At 37.6% G+C, this 22676-nt stretch overlaps 1 protein-coding gene across 4 annotated transcripts in view; it reads right to left on the bottom strand.

The window, feature by feature from the left end:
- cdk14.L (cyclin-dependent kinase 14 L homeolog) overlaps window positions 1-22676 on the bottom strand; it is a 347215-nt gene that overhangs the window by 188482 nt on the left and 136057 nt on the right. For all 4 annotated transcript variants that reach the window (XM_041565884.1, XM_041565882.1, XM_018266524.2 and 1 more), the window contains one exon: window positions 9752-9846. In XM_041565884.1, the coding sequence (XP_041421818.1) occupies window positions 9752-9846 (95 nt within the window). The remainder of the gene's footprint in view (window positions 1-9751; window positions 9847-22676) is intronic.

The following is a 22676-nucleotide window of genomic DNA, read 5'->3' as shown; positions in this document are numbered from 1 at the left end:
GAGTTATCATCTAGTCTGGAGGTGGTGGTAGCTCCGGGGTTTCCTTATGTCAATAGGTGAAACTGCGCTCAATTCAAAAAGGGAGGCAGCAAGGACTGAGTTGTGTCAAGCACAACTATACAGAACTGCAAACAGCCGCCTCTGACACAAGTACCTGATTATTTGCTCAACCGACTGCTGGTAAATTTGCATTACAGCAACTGTTGTATCAACATAAATGAGTCCTTTCTTGAAAATGCACAGCTACATTTATCCTCTGCCCAAAATCCACCTGTCACAGTAAGTGCTGGAGGAGAACACACACCATGTTCCATGGGCTAAAGAAAGACAAAGCCCTCTTTTTGTAATGCAATAAATTCATACAAAAGTAAATGATTTCACAGTAAGCAAACTTTATAGAAACAAATTGTATGAATTCTAAACTGTGGATTATTAAACACAATTCCATTATGTTACTTATCATTTATCAGACATAGCAAATATTTACAATATAAATCTTTGTTGCCTGTTTCAATGAGAGTTTGAGAAATGTGCACTCATTTTCTTGGACGACCAAAGAGTTCACTCAACTACTAATGTGCAAAACAACCCAAACTGTCTCAGTTACAAGAAAAAAGAGGGAAAAAACATCCTATTTCCAAGATACTTTGGCATTTACAATATTTAAAACTCAAAACTTGGCCTCTTTGCACTGACCTTTTCGACCCATTTTTAAAATACCAAAGGGCCCAATTAAGAGAACTTTTGCCTCGGTGACAGCTACTAAGCACTGTCCCAGTGGAGACTGGATAGGCACAGCTATATATCCAAGAACCGTTTGTGCTCCCATTGGATATCCATCAGTCGTTCATCATTCTGCATTAATTAAGGTCATCTCATCAATTCCTCCAGCATTTAAATATATTAATTGGCTGTGAATGTTGCCATTTCAGCTTGGCACAAAATCTATGTTTATGTGATTTGTTTTAAACAGGTAGTAGCTTTAAAGAACATAATTTTTCCTTTAAGAAAGGATATCCAAACTCTATCCAAAGTTAAATGGAATGTTACATTCTAACAACCGCTGAGTGGGCAAAAATGAAGTTGACTATGTGATGAAAGAATATCGCAAAATCACAGTAGACAGCACCAGTCTTGAAGATTGTTTAAAAAAGCCTTTATTGTAACTTCATGGCTTTATCATCTGAACAATCGCAACAACGTTTCAAGCTGCATGGCCCTTTATCAAGTTATGTGATGAAAGAAGACTTTCTATATTGTGTTAAACTAATAAAAATATTTAGACAGGTGAAGAATTATTTGCTACTTGCTCCAAAGCAGAAACCTCTCCCCTTACAAAGTTATTAATGATGATGTATTTGCCATGGTTAAACAGAGCCTACAACCGCTACCAACATAGACGCCTTCTTTAACCTAAGAGAAGCATTTCATGAAATAATGCCATTGAAAGGGGATTTATACCCTTCACCATTTGAGCCTGAGGCAAAGATTTTATCCAATAAAGCAGGAAACAAATTTGCAAAGATTATAATTAGCCAGCTGAGGCGGGGCAAACCATTCTGTGACTTCTACTATTTAAACAGATTGGAATTGACAAAGCAAAGTTATTTATAGGGTTCAAGCGCAGTGCATTCTGCTGCTGCATTCACAATGGGAATTTCCACAAACATCAGATGCTTCTCAGCTTTATGGTGCAAATGGGAAGGTACAGACATGAAAACGCTGTATTTAAAAAAATTTATTTTTTAAACAAATCATATAGAGCAGATAAGATAATGTTTCTCTCAGCTCTGAAACTGGTTTTAAGGCAAATTATTTCATAGGTTCTAAGAAAAATAAACTGCTCAGAGAGCAGCATGGGCTAGATTTAGTAGAGATCATTACTGATCCAAAATGGTTTTGGTATTTATCATCCAGCAGAAAAAAAACTTACATCAAATTAGATCAGAATAAATCCTTTAGAATTATTTGAATGCAGACTAGGAAAGGGTATCTTCAGTTCATATTAATCAATATTGATCCATCAAATCAGTAAACATTGTCCCCTGCTTACTAAAGCATTCAATAGCTCATACCAGTTATATGGGGATCTCAGGATATGAAAAATAACTATTTTGATTCAATCATATTGATGCTGGTCCTAGCCTGGAATGGGAAATCTTATATTTATAAATTTAAATATTGCAAACAGTGGGTGATTTTAATGTATGGTTTGACATAGTAAAAGCCTTTAATAACCTTTGATATTTGTTTCAATGCAAAATTATTATCCTTTATTTACATAGTACCAATATACAGTATTCTGCAGTACTTTACAGAGATTCCACATCATTCAGATACATGCCAACTAATATTCATGGGCAGGCTGATTAATGAATTTTTGGATTTGAGTTACAAAATGTAGTTGCGAAAGCAATAGTGAATCACAATTGTTTTCTGGACTCCGAACATATTTACAGAAAACTTACATTGGAAAAACTTAGTACATGTATGGGACCTGTTATTCAGAATGCTCGGGACATGGGTTTTTTCAGATAATGGATCTTTCTGTAATTTGAATCTTCATACCTTTAGTCTACTAGAAAATCATTTAAACATTAAGAGGCAGATTTATTAAGGGCCAAATTGAAAATTAGAATTTTTTTAAGGCCAATGCTCTCAAATTCAAATTGTGAATAAAACAAACTTAATTTGAAGTTGAATTCCGAGATTTATTATTATTATTAACATGTATTTATATAGCGCCAACATATTGCATAGCACTGTGTTTATCAAACCTTGCTCCTTTAAAAATTCAGTTTCAACTATTCAACCAACTTAAACCTGCCTAGTTCATGTATAAGTCAGTGGGAGAGGTCCAGTGACCAATTTGAAGCTGTTACTAACCTTCCTGACATTCAAGTTTTTTACGGAGAAAAAACTTGATTCGAGTTTAGTCGAATTTGATTAGAATTTGATTTGAGTTTTTGGGTCGGTAATATTAGTTTGAGTTTTAGATATTCTATTTTTTTATTAAATAACCCCCAATCAAATTTCGAGTATATTCAAAAAAAAAATTCACATGAATTTGAAATTCGACATTACATATCCAATTGTCTGGTTTTGCTTCCAATAAGGATTAATTATATCTTAGTTAGTACAAGGTACTGTTTTATTATTACGGAAAAAAAGGAATAATTTTTTAAAATTTGGCTATAAAAAAATATAACAATACAGTTAAATACTTTTATAGTTTTTTAAAAAATATTTGTATAGTTTTTTTTATATTAGTAGTACTTCTGCCTCGTAAACCTGGGGTTCGGAGTTCAATTCCAGTCTGGGCTCTATCTCCAAGGAGTTTGTATGTAAGAGGATCGTTAACTCCACTGCGGCAGGGACTCAGGTGAATAATAAACAGTCTCTCTAAAGTGCTATATAACTATGTCACTTGTACGTAATAAAATTATTATTATTACTAAACATTATTAATGATGTCAGCTGCATTATTTCCCAAGGTGGACATGGCCATAGGCACTAACACTGAGATATTTGCATGTATCTACTTTGAAAGCTTTCACATGCTCTGTCCCCATGGCCACTACGATATTCATATGAAAATGAAAGTATGTTTTAATTGCCTATTCTAGTAATCCATAAAATATAATGAATATAATATAATAAATATATAAATATATGTTAATGTACACGTGACATGGGAGTGTTGATAATTCTCCCTAATTGGCTGCGGCTGTCATTTGTACATCAGAAATGCATGAGAAGCCCGAGGCCACAATGTGAAGCAGGAAGTTTACTCATTCACATTCCTATCATGTTAAAGCAGCAATGGGAAAACGCTCTCAAGCTAAAACAAAAAAGGAGACTATTGGCCCCTAGCGATGACATCATGCGGCAGCCACATGTATTGTTTCTGTCGAGCAACAAGGCAGTTGCAAGGGATTCTTTTTTGGAGAGTCCTATTTGGTATGCATCAGTAATTCCACTCAGTGTGATACATTCTCCTTTTATAACAAAATCTTTGAAATCTGGAGCAGAAAACAGCCACAGTAAAGCCCCCCATTACAGGCTCACGCATGGCAAGACTTTTAATTAGGAAAATCCCACATTTTAGTAAAAAAAAAATTAAAATAGAACCTTCAGCTTAACGGTCGTTCCTGAGACTGATGCTTTTTTGTGCAAAAACAAAAGCGCGTACCCTGTATTTGTGCCAGGCACATTTCGAAATGTATGAAGAGAGCTTCAGAAGTTGCTTTGACTCATTTATAAACACTTAGCGAATTTGCACCTTGGCAGTAACCCATAGCAAACAGCTGCATGCAGAACAATGGTTGGAAATATCTGATTGGTTACTACCCATGTTCAAATTTACCCAGTGTTAAAAAATGACCCCCATGGAATGCAAAGGTACTGGTAACCACCTCAATGCAGTGGGAACTACCCAACATGTCCCTGCCAGCAACATATCATCTTAAGGGTTCTTTACACCACAAAAAGAACAATATAGGTTACACTTACTTTATACACACTTGTTGCCTATTGTTTTATCCACAAAAACAGGGAAACAGAAGCTGCATGGTCCATACAATGTAGATAATTAGATTACAAGCAGGTGCATAACTACAGAGGAAGCAGACCCTGTGGCTGCAAGGGGGCCAAGACGGTATAGGGGGCGAGGCCCAAATTTATATAGAATTTCTATAAATATTGGTAAAACAGATAAACCTCTAGACATTTTTCTAGATAATTTGCTGTGGGGCCCAGTAATATCTAGTTACGCTACTGATTACAAGTCTACAACCCACTCTCTTCCCCCTTTGTTGTGTTAATGGTGGCCATAGATGTTAAGATTTCCAAAAGATCTTTTAGTTACCATAGTTTAAATGCACTCTTTGTCCATCAACGAAAAAGATCATTTCAAGCAATATCATCTAGTGGGTTGTGGGTTGCTGCCTGCTTGGCCCTACAAACAATTGGACAATGGATACATTTCACTGTGACCGATTACCGTGACCGATTACTTATGTCGGACGAAAATCGTTAGATGAACGATTGTTCGGTGCCCACAGGTTTGTCGGATCACATGAAAATTGGTCGAAAAATCTTAACGTCTATGGTGACCTTGAGGGTTTGAAAGAGTCTGTTATGCTGAAGGATGATCTGTGTAATCGAAATATATACTTTAAGAACCAAACATGGAATAGCTTTACTTTCCCTCTTATTCCCCATTAAAATAATAGTCAAAGAGTTTGTCAGCACAAGTCCTATTCACAGAACAAGGTGATAGACTGACCCTTTAGGCTATAAAAATAAACCTCTTTTTAGAGTGTAGGATTGCTATCAAAAGATCCTTTGCTCATCAGTGTGGTGCTAGAGAGTCCAGCTGCAAGTCCATAAGCCAGATGCAGACCTCCGTGGATTTTTATGACTTTCCATCTGCCCAAGGGTGCAACAGTCTTAATATAAGCCAGGCATGAAACATGAACTATGTCATATTATCAGTCCACTATGGTAAAAAAAAAAAGTGCTGCTGTAGGAACATGTGTTCTGCCTTTTTAAGTTTCATTATGGAGGATATCTTTGTATCAGAGGCCTATTATAATTTCTTTGTCACATTTTTCTAACATAAGTAATAGATGTTGAATTCATTGCTATTTTGGTTATTGCTTTATTTTAGTGCAAATGAGCCCATAACTAAATGACTTAGGGACATGAAACACATATTCACTAAAGCGCGAAGCGCCGAACGCTAGCGTTAATTCGCTAGCGTTGGCCATTTTCGCTACTGCGCAAATTCACTAACGAACGCTGGCGTAGTTTCGCTAGTGTTACTTCGCAACCTTACGCCAGGCGAATCTTCGCTAGCGACAAAACTACGCAAATTCACTAACTTGCGCAGTGTAGCGAACGCTACCTTTTACGCTAGACTTCCTTCGCCACCTCAGACCTGGCGAAGCGCAATAGAGTAGATAGGGATTGTTTCAAAAAAAGTCAAAATTTTTTCCAAGTCCCAAAAAACGCTGGCGTGTTTTCTACATGACGGGTGATAGGCTGAAAAAGATTGAACATTTTTTGGGGCACCCCTTCCTCCCCCCTACACTTCCTGACTCATGGCAACTTACCTAGACAGTGGGCACATGTGTAGGGCAAAATAAAATTTTTATTGGCTGATTTGAAGGTTTTCTAGGCATTTGTAGTGCAGATACGTGTTCCTCCATTGAAATTTGAATTTCGCGCCGTATGCAAATTAGCCTTCGCTAGCGCAACTTCGCTTTATATAGCGAAACAACGCTAGCACAACTCCGCAACCTTTCGCTACCCCTGTGCGCAACTTCGCATTTTAGTGAATTTGCGTAGCGCTGGCGAAAATTCGCCTGGCGAAGTGCGGCGAAGAGCGGCGAAGTTGCGCCTGGCGCAATTTCGATTCTTAGTGAATTTGCCCCATAGAGCCATTAGATGTTTGTTTTTAATGTAAACAAATAAAGGGAAATGTTTTACTATATATACTTGTGGCCCGCGGATTTTCTAGTGAGCCTGAAGCACCTTTCAATTTGGCATTGCTGTCGCTTTATTCTGCACCTCCTGAGCTGAGGGTCTGATGCACCTGGCCCACCATTTCAACTTGGTGAGTGTATCAACATCAGTTATTTGAGGCACTTTTTCAGTTTTATTTTTTTTAAAGGTAATGATTTATTTTGTTTTAGTGAATAATAAAAATTAACAAGACAATAAACAACTTACGGTATACTGTAGAGCTTGAAGAATTACATTCTTCAAAAATGTGTTCATAGCCTATAAAGCAAGGTACAGGTATGGGACTTGCTATCTAAAATGCTTGGGACCTTGGGTTTTCTGGCTAATGGATCTTTCCATAATTTGGATCTACATACCTTAAGTCTACTAGAAAAACATGTAAACATTAAATAACCCAATAGGCTGAGTTTGCTTCCAATAAGGATTAATTATATCTTAGATTGGATTATGTACAGGATACTTTTTTATTGTTACAAAGAAAAAGGAAATAATGTGTAAATTTTAATAAAATTAAGTCTATGGGAGATGGACTTCCCGTAATTCAGAGCTTTCTGATAATGGATCCCATACCTGTATCACAAAACAATGTGAGCGCAATGCCATGTAGTAAGCATAATTATGTAAAAGTTATATAAAAAGTGGCTTTAAAGGAAAGATAGTCATGAAGAAGAAATATAAAATAAGGGAAACGCAGTGATAAGCATTGTTTTACTTTGATACACGATACCTTGACTATTCACCCTTCTTTTCCAACAAATGCTCATGGAAATTTTAAGGCCTTAACAATGATGTATAAAGAGTTGAAGGGAATTATTTGATCTTGATAATTATAGCAGAATAACGGGATAATATGATTTAGTGGATAGTGCTGATTTTCGGAAGCAGAAAAGCAGAAGGGAGATTCTTATGGGGAATTTTTCTAACATCAGTTGTGGATTTGTGGCATAAGCTACTTTACATAAGCAATTTTAGCTCAACCTATTTCCAATCAATGATTAAACAGATCTTTATTTTTTAGGCATGACCCTTTGTTTATCTGTTCTATAGAAGACTAAAAAAAAGTTGGTATTCCTCATCTATGTTAATGGCTTTTACAATAAAATACCCATTTTATAAGCCCCATTTGGAAACAAAGGTGCATTTCCAATAAACATTCAGCTTGTGTTTCACAATATAATTTAAGGTAAGAAAAAAAACATGTAACTTGCTGGCTGTGAAAAATGATGAAGTAAAGCCTGGCTATAAAATGTGATTTGTTATCAGCTGATCACTCTAATACACATAATGGGAAAACAAATGTACTTTAGTCAAGTTATTTTTCTTCCAAATCAATTCCACCTCCTTACATCCATCTGGTTGGTAAGAGAGTTTAATTATTATGCTAGGATCCCCAGATTTTTACAGCTGAAAGCTAGAGCTGTTTAGCACGAACACCATATGTTTTCTTAAGAAACTGTAGAAAGATTAATTATGTGTTCCAGCCCAAAACTTCTTGAACAAAGACAATTCACTATTCAGGGTTGTTTTGCTGAAATCAAGAAAGACTTAATTATTGGCCAAACAACAAAATCAACCCAAGGACTGGTACCTAAATTACATTTATCAAACTAATTTCACAGTCATGAGCATCTCTGTGCCAGGCAAATATATTCATAAACCGTTTCTATTTCATTCTTATTGCTTTGTTATCCCTTCACTACTCCAGTTGATCATTAGCCCTTAGGGTCACCACTTATAATTTTAGGGTCCTATATCTCTCTGGGCACTGTATAAAATGTGCATACCTTTTTTTATTTGTGCCTTATTTTGTGGTTCAATGTCACCCAAGTAATTGCAGTGTGCAGTAATTGGCATGCATGTGATTTCCCTGGTTGAATAGTTAGTATGCTTATATGTTATAATGTAAAATCAGGCCAGAAGTAGAAGACCTTAAAAATATGAAGATCAAGTGTCTTTAAGATATTGTTGACCTCATAAAATACCAAAAAAGTCAGAATTCAAGCCACTGTGCTAAAGGTTGAAAAACACACATTTGTTTAGGTTGATTTTAGATTGAAAAAGGCACATTAATCTAGTTCAACATAACTGCTAGTTGATTCAGAAGAATACAAAAAAAATCCACCATCTCAAGACTCTCCATTGGCCTCATAGGGGAAAAATTCCCTATATTTTCTCACTTGTTAAAAAGGCGTCCAGCCTTTTCCTGGAACTAACCCATGTTTTGTCAGTACAAAAACTTCAATTAAAGAATTCTAGAACTTCTAGCTGTAAAAACCCTTTCTTTCGTCTAATTTAAATGGATGCCCTTGTGTTTTCTGGAAGGACTTTCTGGTAAATAGCATCAGAGAGTTTATTGTTTGATCCCCTTATATATTTATACATAGCGATCATATCTCCCATTCTACAGGGTAAACAACCCCAACTTGGCCAACCTTTCTTTAACAGCCCTTATACTGTATCTAATTTATCAGTTTAGTTATATATAGCGATACTCTGGGCTCTCTATTTCAATATTGTCCCTTTTGAGCACTGGAGACCAGGAGGACATCTTCTAGCAGTGCTTTGTCTAGGGGAAGAATATCTCTCTTCTCCTTCTTTAAACCTAAACCCCTTTGGAGTTGGCCATGTTTTTCATGGCCAACTCACAAATAACCTATTATCATCAGCCTTTTTATAGTAGCCTACAAAACCCTCTCCACCTTGTGGCCATAATATTTGATCAAGTTGATATTTGCTGCCATTTTTACCAACAACTATCACATAACTGACAGCTGGGGTTTCTGTCAAAGAAAAACTGTATACTTTGTAACCTCGAGTAAATGTATTGCAGGATGAGCATACAGTAAAACAACAGGCACTAATGTTCATCAAGAGCAAACCATAAATCATAAAATCTAATATGAAGAACTCATGCAGATACCAATTCGTTCATATAAAATACATTTTAACAGAATTTGATTTTCTAGGCCTTTTAGTTATTATCTCTGTGAAACCCATTATATATTTATAACCTGGTGCTCAACTTAGAACTAGAACCACTCTCCTTATAACAATCTCTGCCGTTATCACGTTCTCGTATTTGCACCTCTGTGATAATGTTCACAGTACATCCCTGATGCTGCTAAGCATATGCATTAAGAAGTAGCACATCTCTTGTGAAAACTGCTCTCAAAATAATTCAAAGAAACTACAGCTATGTCTTCCACCGCCGCCAATCACTTACCACGTATTCAAAGACGAGGGTCAAAGTCTCCTTCGTATGAATAATATCATGCAACAACACAATGTTAGCATGCTTCAGTCCTTTTAGAAGTGAAGCTAAAATGGAAAAAAGAGAAAATAACGTTGGTTAAAAAATCATCAAAAAGTTCTCAAAGCTTGACAGATGTCTTTTCATAATTCTCTTTTGTTTCTAAATCCATATTTCACATATTCATCATTATCATCATCATTTATTTATATAGCGCTGTCAAGATACGCAGCGCTTTAATTAAAACATTAACTGCACTGATCCTCTTGGACAGTGAGTGAGCTGACCCTTTTGAGTCAGTCTAAACTCAATGACTAAAGTTTTCAGGATACAGGTCCCAAATCCAACTAAAATAGCATAGTTCAAAGTACTCATGGATGAAACACACTGAGGAGTACTGTCCCCCACAGGGTACTATACTGTACAAGATCACACAAGGAAGCAAGAAGAAAGACAGCATGCACTTATTGAATATAAGACATTTATCTTCAGAACACAAGGGTCTCACTGTGGTACTCCTTCAGGATCTCTCCACTTGAGTCCAAAAATGGGGAGCCCAGGGAAAATCCTTCTGCTCTCCTCTTTGGATTGTCTTGCTGTTCTACTAGCTACCCTATAAAACCCTTACAATACATATATAATTATCTATTTGTTTGTGTTAAGCAAATAATCAGGAGAGATATTATAGCACTGTGCATAATGATCATTTGTATGACTGGACCGATTAAAAAGTTTTGGCTGTCACTTTTTTCATATATGAATAAAAACTGCTGTCTTAGCCATCTTTTCTACAAACGCTATCTCTAAGATAACAGTCATGTCAATTGTGTTTTAAACTATATGCAAATTATTTTTCTAACACATCTGTCGCCTATACATCATCTGTTACGAGTATGGACACCTTACCCTCTCACTCCTAGAGTACTGTACGTAGTTACAGCAGTATATTAGGGTATTCTTCTTTCTGCTATGTCATCTTTACGTCAGCCTACCAGCACCGTCCACCCAACTCCACTAGGTCCAAAAAGGCCTCCTAACACAGGTATTTCCTATATACACTAGCAAAAGCAACTTACACTCCTGGGCCAATATGTAATTCCCACCTCACACAAGGCATCCCTAAAAGAGAACACCTAATCCCATATCCCTACACACCTATCTTAGTAAATAGAGGGCAATTCCCTGCTCCTCTACATAAGAATGGTTAGGTAGTTTATGGAAGAACATATTCCATGTCTGATGTTCTTCTGGGTGCCCAATATGAGAATATTTTCATTTATACAACATCCCCTTTATACAATACTGTTTTTTAAACAAATAGTGTTAAAGTGTTAGTAAGAACATATGCAGCATGGACACTCAATGGGGCAAATTCACTAAAGGACGAAGCGCCTAACGATAGCATTAATTCGCTAGCGTAGCGCATTTTCGTTAATTTGGCGATTCACTTACGGACACTGGTGTAAATTCGCTAGTGTTACTTCGCACCCTTACGCCTGGCGAATTTGCGCAACGGATGTAACTACGCAAATTCACTGACGCGCGCATTTTTCTGAACACTACCTTTTACGCCAGACTTCCTTCACCACCTCAGACCAGGTGAAGTGCAATAGAGTAGATAGCGATTGCTTTAAAAAAAGTTAAAAGTCCCAAAAAACACTGGTATTTTTTCTTTTTTTATGGGTGATAGGCTGAAAAAGATCGAAAACATTTTGGGGCTCCCCTCCTTCCCCCCTACATTTCCTAACTCATGGCAACTTAACTATACAGTGGGCACATGTGTAGGGCAAAATAAAAATTTTATTTGCTGTTTTGAAGGTTTCCCAGGCATTTGTAGTGATGCTACATATACCTCCATTGTAACTTCGCAAATTAAGCATTGCTAGCGTAACTTCGCTTTGCTTAGCGAATTAATGCTAGTGCAACTTCGCAACCTTACGCTTCCCCTGAGCGCAACTTCGGATTTTAGTGAATTTGCATAGCGCTGACAAAAATAAGCCTGGCAAAGTGCGGCGAAGCGGACGCTGGCGCAACTAAGAATCTTAGTGAATTTTCCCCATAATATGTCTACATACAGCTAAGTATTACCGAGTTTGTGCTTGTAGGCAACAAATGTCATAGAGCTCTATTGCCCACCATATGTGTAGTTCAGTCTGGTGATTTCACAACAAAACAACAGCAATCAAAAATACAAGAAAATCACAAAACCAATAAAACTCAAGTACATCTTTTTTATCATAGAAAATATAGTGTTGGAAAGGCATAGCAGCACCCAGTAATATCATTGAGAGAAGAAGAGGAAATTGCTTTTGCGTGCAGCTCCTGTAACATTTATCACATATTCTCCTTGGTGCAAAAGCCAAGAATATGGTCTAAAACTTACATTGAAGCTAGTTAATTATCTAAAAACAGAAAAGAGATCTTCTCTAAGTAGTATTTTTTTAGGACAGGGCTAATGCAAAAGTAGGATCAGAGAGCACACATGAATATAAAAAATAATGTATATATCATATATAAGTTTCAGTACTCTGACACAATGATAGGATTCAGGCCAGGATGCTGTATGTGCAGTTTTTCAGCTGGTTCAGAGAAGCAATTTAAATTGACCTTTCCCTTCCTGCTGTGCCTTGCCATATTAAACTGCTATCGCCTAACAAGGATGTAAAGACTTCAAAAGAAATGTTCCCCCAGCCAGCTATTAGCTGATGCAGGTATATATTTCTCAAGATAGCGAGGATTTTCTACCTGTCAGTAATATCAACTTTCAACCTCACTTTGCATCTCTGTGTAGCTCTGCCTTTAAACAGATAGGCAGGTAACAAGAAGCAATCATGTCCAGCATATCTCCCTGATGATTCCATAACTGCCTCGGAGAAGTTCCCTGAGCTGCACCCTACCCCAGGAAATCTCTCCCACACCACAAAAAAACCTTTACCAGAAGCAGTCACTTTCAAAGAGTCTCTTAACAACCATCATCTGCATAGAAACATATCCCACATCATTTTTGGCTACCATTCAATTGAAAATTCAATCTGTTTGACTGCAAGCATATGTGACCAAAATTTGCTGAGATGTAAATTTCACACCTGAAAAATTATTTGTTTCCATGATTTCATTTATGATAACATTTATGGTTAGGAACTGCAAAACTGTGAAATTACAAGGCATTGTACAAATTACGATTTAATTGTTATTTTGCATCACAAAAAATCCTAGATTGGTTCACAGAGACTAAACCTTTCAGAACAAAATTTTCTACCAATATGACAATATTTAATTTGGCAAGAATTTGAATGCAATTTAAATCTGTGTGATTTTCTCTGATAACCAGCTCAATTACATTCTCCTTACATTAACACTCTCTCCTCCCACTTTTATATCACCTTGGCTCAAGATGACACAATTTACAGGCACGTAATCATTACCATTATCATCATAAAGATCAGAGAATAAAACACTGCCCTAAATCATAACAGTTCTGTTTGCGGCATTGCAAGTCTTTCTTAAACCTCAAATATTATCTGAGAAATGATGAATCAGATCTAAATAATATAAAGTATTTGCTATATTAAAGGGTTTCTGTCATGATTGTTATGGTGTCGTTGTTATTTCTAAATTACATTGTTTACACTGCAAATAATTCACTCTACATATTCTATATAAAGGTGGCCATACACAGAGAGATCCGCTCGTTTTACGATGTCGCCAAACGAGCGGATCTCTCCCCGATATGCCCACCTTGAGGTGGGCAATATCGGGCTGATCCGATCGGATCCTAACAAATTGTAACGGGCGGTCGGATAGCGGGACCGCATCAACGAACAGATGCGGCCGCGATCCGACGGGATTTTTAGCCCCATCCGATCGAGATCTGCCCGACTTTCGGCCAGATCTCGATTGGGGAAGCCCATACACGGGCCAATTAGCTGCCGACTCGGTCTGTTGGCAGCTTTTATCGGCCCGTGTATGGCCACCTTAAGTATAGTGTATAAGTATATGTTTTTCAAGTTGTAATATTGGTGTGTAGGCAGCCATCATTGTGCCTGATCCTGTGCTTTCAGAAAGAGCCAGCACTTCATGATGCTTTCAGATAAACTATTGTTTCTCCAACTCAATGCAACTGGAGGGGTGGCAGTGGGACTTGATTTTTACTACTGAGTGCTATTCTCATATCTACCAGGGAGCTGTTATCTTGTGTCGGGAGCTGTTATCTGCTTACCTTCCCGCTGTGCGGCTGCTGGGGAAAAGGGAGAGGACGATATAACTACAACTTGCAGTGCAGCCAGTGTTGGACTGGGACACCAGGGGCCCACCCAAACACCTTGAGACCAGGGGCCCACTCTAAGTATTAAACCTCTATTCTCCTAGTCTCTTTTCTTTAAAAACTATAATCTATTATTCCATCTATTTCGCCTCTTTAGTCTCATAGAAATAGGGAATGGCCATGAAATAAGCCAAATGTTTAGAAGCAGGAGGGCCCACTGACACCTTGACCTACCGGGAGTTTTCCTGGTATCCTGGTGGGCCAGTCCGACACTGAGTGCAGCAGTACAGAGAGGCTGAAGTTTATCAGAACACAAGTCACATGACTGAGGGCACCTGGGAAACTAATATGTCTGGCCCCATATCAGATTTCAAAATTAAATATTAAAAAATCTGTTGCTCTTTTGAAAAATGGATTTCAGCACAGAAGTTTGCTGGAGCAGCACTATTAAACGATGTGTTTTGAAAAAAAAATGTTTTCCTGTGACAGAATCCCTTTAATATTTAGTGCAATACTAATGGAGGTTTCTGTATTACAGGCAAAAGTTTGCCTAACTACAGTAGGTTAGTAAAAGCTTACTTCTGCTGCTAGGATTCATGGACTAGGGTAAACTTTGACTGTGTTACTACAATGGGGGAGGTCTGGAACCAAAGTATCAAGGCAAAATAGCAATTTAAGAGCACCCGGGAGCTTTACCGAGAAAGAACTTATATTCAGGCTTTGAACCTGGGTCTCTAGCAACCTTTTTTTGACTTTGGTTTGACTTAATAAGGCTATAAATTCTGTATTTTGTATTCTAAACATAAACAAAAACTTACTGCACCACAAGCCTAATCAAACAAATGATTTATGCTTTCAAAGTTGGCCACAGGGGGTCACCATCTTTGTTAAACATCTTTGCAAGACCAAGACTGTGCACATGCACAAGTATATTGGATAGGTTTCTTTTTCATTAGAGAAAGTAAAAATGGGATTTTATTTTATTGCCTTTACATGTCCTTTACGTAAGGAATGGTGCAAGGGGTTCAGTTACAGGAAATTAAAACATTGATTCATAAGCAGGACATTATTCCACACCAATATAAGATATGAAGAAGGGACAGCTACTACTTCAGTGACCGAATACAATGCAATGAATAAAATGATGAGCTGAATGCATTATTTTACCAACAGCTTTAGAGAAAACACTCGTTTTGTGGTTAGAATACCACCAAACTTATTAACATATAGCTAACAAACGGGAAGTAACGAATAATGTGGATGGGGCATTTCCCTATAAAAAAGCATAACTTTATTACCATTGCTTCATCTAGTTCCACGACACACGTTCTGACTACAGAAGACCTTATGGTGGTGCTACTTTTTGCTCTTTGCAGGTTTTTATTTTCAACTTAACAAAATATAAATAGTCTCTCCTGGATCAAGTAAATATAAGCAAAGTCGATGCTTTAATACAATTGTTGTTGGAAGCAAATACTGTGGATTGTTCTGTTCTGTGCTTGCTAAATGCATCTTCCCATTGCTCCCACTAGATGCTACTGCAGCTTACGCTATGTGCCCTCTCTTCATTGTCAATTGTGCAACCGGAGCTTTCAGGCTCACTGCAGAATTATATGAGCATGCCTCTGCCCTTTTTCATATTTGCCCATCCCTTTGGCATGAGTTATTTTTGAAAACTACTAATGACAGCTATGGTATAAATCACTATAATGAATCTTTCAAATATGAAACATTTTTGCAACTGATTTCTCAATATTTTGAGAAACATACATAAAAGTGTCAGGAAAACAAAATACAACAGAAGATCATAAGAGATCACACAAATATAAACTTGCTATACATTTCAATTGTGTGTGTTCAGACATGTGCAATACAGCATAACAGGAATACAGAAATAGATTCTCTTTTCTTGAAACCAGAAATCCAGAAAGCTGAATTACGGGGAGGCCCTCTCCCATAGGCTTCATTTTAAGCAATTACTGTAATTCTAATTTTTTTTTTAAATGATTTCCTTTTTGTCTGTAATAATAAAACACCTTGTACTTGATATCTTGTATTTGGTCCTAACTAAGTTGCATACTGGTAGAAAAAAAACATAGATCCCTTATCTTGAAACCCCAAATCCCAAGCATTCCGAATACCTTTACCTGTTCTACAAACATCAATCAAATAAATGAATACAGAATCAAATATTTAAATATTTAGGTATGGGACCTGTTATCTAAAATGTTTGGGACCTGGGATTTTTTTGGTTCTTCATACCTTTAGTCTACTAAAAAATCATGTAATCATGAAATAACCCCAATAGGCTGGTTTTGCCTCCAATAAGGATTAATTATATCTTAGTTTGGATCAAGTACAAGGTACTGTTTTATTATTACAGGGACAAAGGAAATCATCTTTAACAATTTGGATAATTTGGATAAAATGGTTGTCTATGGGAGATGGCTATATTGTAATTCAGGGTTTTCTGGATGACCGGTTTCCAGACCACCAGGGCTATTTTAATGTGCCAGTGAGCACAGGGCATTAATCTCATTGGGTCCCCCCTGCAGCCTCCTAAAGACATGTGTAATGGTGCTACCCTTAAGCAGGTGAATTTCAATACTATAAGGCAGACTATAAAGAAATTGTCTGTGCTTACCAAAGTAGAAGTGGGATCCAGCTGTACTGCCCTGGAACCCATCTTTGGGTCCTGACAGATAGAAAATAATCCATTGTCTGAAGGCAGAAAAAACAGCTTCATTCTCTCTCTTTCTTTCTCTCTCTATGGGGCAGATTCACTAAAGGGCGAACTGTTGCCAACGATTGATTGGCACACTTCGCCGGGTGCAAATTCGTTGCAAGGTTATGTCCTGGGCGCCGAACACTGCCTACTTTTCGCTAGCGTTACTTCTTCAGTGCAAATATTCGCTAGCATTCCTTTGTGCCTAGCGAAAATTCGCTACCAATCTTACACTTAGGTTAATTTGAATAGGGGAGGCACATAAAAGTCGTATACACCTGTATTTTAGAGATGTTGCTGTAAATGCTTGAAGTGGCCAGTTTTTATTACAAATGTCCAAGGGAGTTTAATAAAGACATAAAAGCTCCTCTAATGCCCTAGACATGAGCCCACCCTAAAATATATGTGGCAGGCCCATCAAATTTGGTAAAAATAATTTTGAAAATGTTTTCGTACCCACAAGGGTACTTAATCATAGCTAGGGTTGCCACCTTTTCTGGAAAAAATACCGGCCTCCCTATATATTCATCTTTTTTCCCTATTAATAACATTGGGACCAACCATCATTTTTACCAGCCAGGCTGGTAAAATACCGGCCAGATGACAACCCTAATCATAGTCCATGATTTAGTGCCTTTGTGGGTAAAAAACGCGTAGGGCAGATGGAGATGCAAGTATACTTTTTTAACTTTGACTAATAAAGATATATTTTTTAACTAAAATGTTTTTTTTTCATGTAAATCCGTTCGAGTGCCAGACAGTCCTGCTCTTTTTTAGAATTTTTCTTGTTTGCCCCTCCCTAAAGCTGGGGGTCTGGGACTGGTGCACCTGGACCACATCTACTATTTGGTGAGCTATCTATATTACATTCTATTTAATACTATTGTAATTAAAATGTTCACACAAAAATTTTTAATAGTTCAGACTTTTGAAGGCAATCCCGCTTTAAAAATAGAAAAGTCGCCTGCGTCTTTTTACACTTTTTATGACTTTCTGGGGTACAGGATATGATGTCACCGACATCAGATTGAGGAAGATGTTGATTCGTTTCAGCAGTTCGCCTGGTCTGAGGTGGCGAAGGAAACTATGGCAAAAGAGGTAACATTCATTAAAGTCTGCAATTTAGTGAATTTGCGTAGCAACAACCATTCGCCAGAGTGAAAATATGCCCGGCGATAGAGTGCGATCAAACGCTAGTGACGGTCTTTTTCGCTAGCCAATTGTCGTCTGCGCCAAAAGTATATCTGACGAAAAGTTGCTAGTGTTAGCCACTACGCCCTTTAGTAAATCTGCCCCTCTCTCTTCTGGATCCCATACCGGCATTGACTTTTTTAGGCAAGCACATGTCTGCATATATATATATAAAACTTACACACATACATATGTATATGCAGCGTATACATATAAACTGAAAATATAAAGCTTTTTCTATATATGATGATATTTAAAGTATTTGGCTGATTTTAAAGAAAAGTAATTTTTATCAAGACAAAAAAATCCTATCTCCCCTTATACGCTCAGTGTCAACACAATCCTAGAGAAGCAGAATTAAGCAGAGACTGTTAGATCCAACGGTAGTCAACTTTAATTAAGAAAAAGTGAAAAGGTAATTTCTCTCTAGCTCCAGTACTAGTCTCATGACAGATCATTAGTACCAAGCAAAAGGACTTTGAAAGATTTCAGCATTTTTTGGTTTTAATTAATTTTTAATGTTCTATCTACAAACCATAGCTATATTAGAAGAAGATCTTTATCTAGTCTAAGGTTTCTCTTGGCATAGAAGTTCAGTAGTGCAGCTGAAAACGTGATTAAAATCAAGAAGAAAACAACTATTGCCGGTAATCAATTAAATAAGACTAAGCAGGTAAACGACAAGTATCAAGAAAGTGAGAAAATGAGGAAAAATTATATGGATGCATCAGCCTTTCATGTTGTCGATAGTAAGAGAAAACTAACTTTGCCTATTAGATTGATGAGCCACCGGGGAACAGAAGTCAGTAATTCATTTTGTCTGACTTTCTTTTCTTTTTTCCATTAAATTTCAGTTCTGTTGGTGAGACTATTTTAACCAATTTATTTGCTTGTTAGTAATTAGTCAGTAATAATAACAGTTTTAAATATAGTATTTGACTGGATCTCATACTGGTTCTTTTTACAGTAGTGTAGATGCATAGAGTTTATCTGATATATGTGCTCTAGATATTATGTTCCAGAATTATTTTTAACATTTTATTTTTTTATTGTGGGACAGATGCATTGGAATTATTGCACTTCTAGCTTCGGTCAGTTTCCTTGAGATTGATATGAGGAAGAACATCTAGGGGCCCATTTACTTAGCTCGAGTGAAGGAATAGAGGAAAAAAACTTGGAATTTCGAATGTCTTTTTAGGCTACTTCGACCATCGAATGGGCTACTTCGACCTTCGATTCGAACGATTCAAACTAAAAATTGTTCGACTATTTGACCATTCGATAGTCGAAGTACTGTCTCTTTAAAAAATACTTTGACCCCCTAGTTCGCCACCTAAAACCTACCAAGGCCAATGTTAGCCTATGGGGAAGGTCCCCATAGGCTTCCTAACAATTTTCTGATCGAAGGATAATCCTTCGATCGATGGATTAAAATCCTTTGAATCGTTCGATTCATTTAATCATTCGATCGAACGATTATTCCTTCGATCGATCATAGGAATATCGCTAAATCCTTCAACTTCGATATTCGAAGTTGAAGGATTTCAATTCGGCAGTCGAATATCGAGGGTTAATTAACCCTCGATATTCGACCATAAGTAAATTTGCCCTCTAGATAGCAGTGCATGGTTATGCCTCTGTTACTTTCAATCTTGAAGGGATGATCTTCCAGACTGCGGAAAGCAACTGCAGTTCACTGAAAATGATTATTTACTAAAGTGGAATTGAGATTGCCAGGTGGTCTTTAGGAGGGGGAAGAAGAAAAGCAGCAATAAAGATAAATGGAAAATGAAAGGGAAAGGGAAAATGAAAGGCACATTATAAAGATAAATGATTGGCATAGGATCTTGCATATTTCGATGATATCTTCAGTTCTCTATTTATATCCCAGTAGATTTAACATATGCACAGTTAAATGGAACATGTATTATGCCTAAATAGGGGTTATGTTTCAGTTATTCCTTCCTAAACCCAAAATCAGGGCACACAATACTTGCTTTCTGTCCACTACCTCATGAGTGGAACATGTCGTGTGTGTTTAGGCCAAGACAAATGCCACAGATTGCAAGAGGTATGATACTTCTTTGGAAATATTACCTTTGACCTAATGTGGCATGTATATAAAGAGATGAGTGTTTTTCAAAATGTCGGTATTTATTCAACAAGACCATCAGTGATATAATGAGCATGGCTTGTTGTGTCCAGCCGTTATGACACAGCTGCTTAGACTATTTCTGTGTTTATATGCCAATTCAGCCTTCTGCGTACGGCTCATGTTATTCTTTGTCTCTGCAACAGTCCACTAGGTGGAACACTGGAATGAGACATGAAGACATTTTGGCACAAATGTCCTGCTTAAATATACCTCAGTGAATTATCCTCCTGGCACTTGACAGGCACTGTAATGAGCAGCTGCTTGTCGAAAAGTTTTTTTTTTTATGGAAAAAATGTAATTTAGCGCCCAAGTCTTTATGTGGCTTGTTGAAATAAAAAAAATAAAATGCACTATACATTGGCTAAGTAGGAGTTTAAAGGAGAACCACCCCCCATAAGAAAAGGCCCATCTACTACCCTAGATAGTCCCCCCTCCCTGCATAGTTCATTATTCCAGAAAGTGTTCCTGAACAGTATGCTCACTTACTTATGCAGAGTGGCACAGCAGAGTTCATGGGTGGCATATTTCGGATCTTATGCCTTCTTCTGTAAGGAACCTCGTATTTGGTGCATACCGGAGTAGTCCAGTATTCATAACAAGATGCGCATGCCCCATAAAATACGTGAATTGCTAAAGGGAAGGAAAAGGATCCAAAGTAGACCGAAGATCGAAAAGATGGTGCCAATGAGCTCCACTGCGCTACTCTGCATAAATAATTGAGCATGCTGTTTAGGGACACTTTCTGAATAATGAACTATGTGAAAAGGGGGGGCTATCTAGGGTAGTAGATGGGGATTTTCTTATTGGGGGGTTTAGTTCTCCTTTAAGGGAAAACATCCCCAAATGATGGCCTTTGGGCTCCCTGGCAAGAAATCCTGTCCTGCCCCTGGTTCTGATTTCTTTCCTGCTAAGGATCTGACTGGGGCCAAATAACTAATGTTAAAGCACCATGGGCTCTGTAATGTAACCCCCTCTTGGTTAAAGCAGGCCTTGTCCAGCTAGATAAGGTAGGACACAGATCGAACTGGACTCGCACAAGATGGACCACCGCTAAGTGAAAGAGTGAACTGAGGGTGATGTTGGACTACACCTTGCTTGCTGTTGTGTAAAAATACAATAGAGGTTTGTGCAAAATAAAATAACAGAACAGGGATATACCCACAGATTTCAATAAGGTAAGTATGAAGATAAAAGTGATCAGTCAGAGCCAAAGGTAGAGACATCAATGCGACACCCTGTGCAGACGGCCTGGAAGGTATAAGATTCACCTTCTAGGGTTTCTATCCAATGTGATCTGGATCCCCTACAGCAGAAATGGACCAGGGAGAAGAACATAACCTGATTCTCTCTTCAATGCTGTGCCCCCTTCAATAAGTTTAGCAGAAGCTAGGGGAGATCCTCTCTCTTCTAGTTCCCCTGCTTAGAGTACAGGCTGCTCTTTTTAACTAGTAATGTCTTTCCTAGAAGATGCTATATCAGTAGTTAGTCATGTAACTGTTTAAACCCCTTTCCCTGTTCACCCTACTTTCACTAGATCAGAACAGTCTTTCACAAGCCCATAAACTTGCTCTGGGTTTCTGATTACTGATAGCCCTCCTTCAGTATTCACTACATACATCAGGGGTGTCCAACATTTGGCCTCGGAGGGTTATAGCTAAATATTCGTAATTTACATATTTTCACATATAATCGGGTCCCTCGTCTCCCTGTATGGCCTGGGGCCTCTCTTTCCTAACTGCAGCCCTGCATATACTTTGCCAAAGGAGAGGCCAGATTTTACATAGCTGCACTGAAACAGATGTATGCTTTATGTTTCACAATATTTCGAGCATTTCCTTGTAGACACCTCTGGATAGTTATTCCAAGTGTTTGGACATTCGCATAGTTGGCAAGAACTCTCACACTGCGGCCGAGGACCAACCCTCCAGACATCGGCATCTCATTCTACTTGAATGTTGTTATGGAAAAAAACACAGATCTTATTTCATACGAAACATGTGAAAAACCATAGGAACTGAGCCTGAAGATGGAATCTTTCACATTAAAAGGCTGATTTATGTATCCCCATGGTGTTAGCTTAATGACAAAGTAATCCTGGTACAGTATAAGCAAAGGGATATTTAACAGAACCAACTTGTGTTTATGCACTTAAACCGTCCTGAACATCAAACATGAGCTCATTGTTCCTTATTGGTGAGTATAAATCCCTTCTCTTAGTTCTCACCAAAAGTGCCCATAGCACCCTCCAATGGTACTTGCTTTTTCTCCTTAGTTGAATATTATTATGAGCAAATTTAGATTTAGAAAATCTGCATGGCTTTTCCCACTGTGGAAAACAAGGGTAAGGCCTGTTTCAGTAATGACTTTGGATGATTCTATTATAATGTCTTCATAGCAACCATGGCTATTTCTCAGTGAGTAATATATTTTCATAATAAAACTAAGGGCCCTATTTATGAAGCATAGAAAAAAAAACAACATTTACGTATATAGAAATTGCCCGTTGATAAATCTTCCAAGGTTTTGCCACACAGATTTATTAATAGTTCTCAATGTGTTAATG

This window comes from Xenopus laevis, chromosome 6L (genome assembly GCF_017654675.1).
Source record: "Xenopus laevis strain J_2021 chromosome 6L, Xenopus_laevis_v10.1, whole genome shotgun sequence".
NCBI lineage: Eukaryota > Metazoa > Chordata > Amphibia > Anura > Pipidae > Xenopus > Xenopus laevis.
The sequence above is the reverse complement of the archived record's forward strand: the minus strand, read 5'-3'. Positions and strand labels throughout refer to the sequence as shown.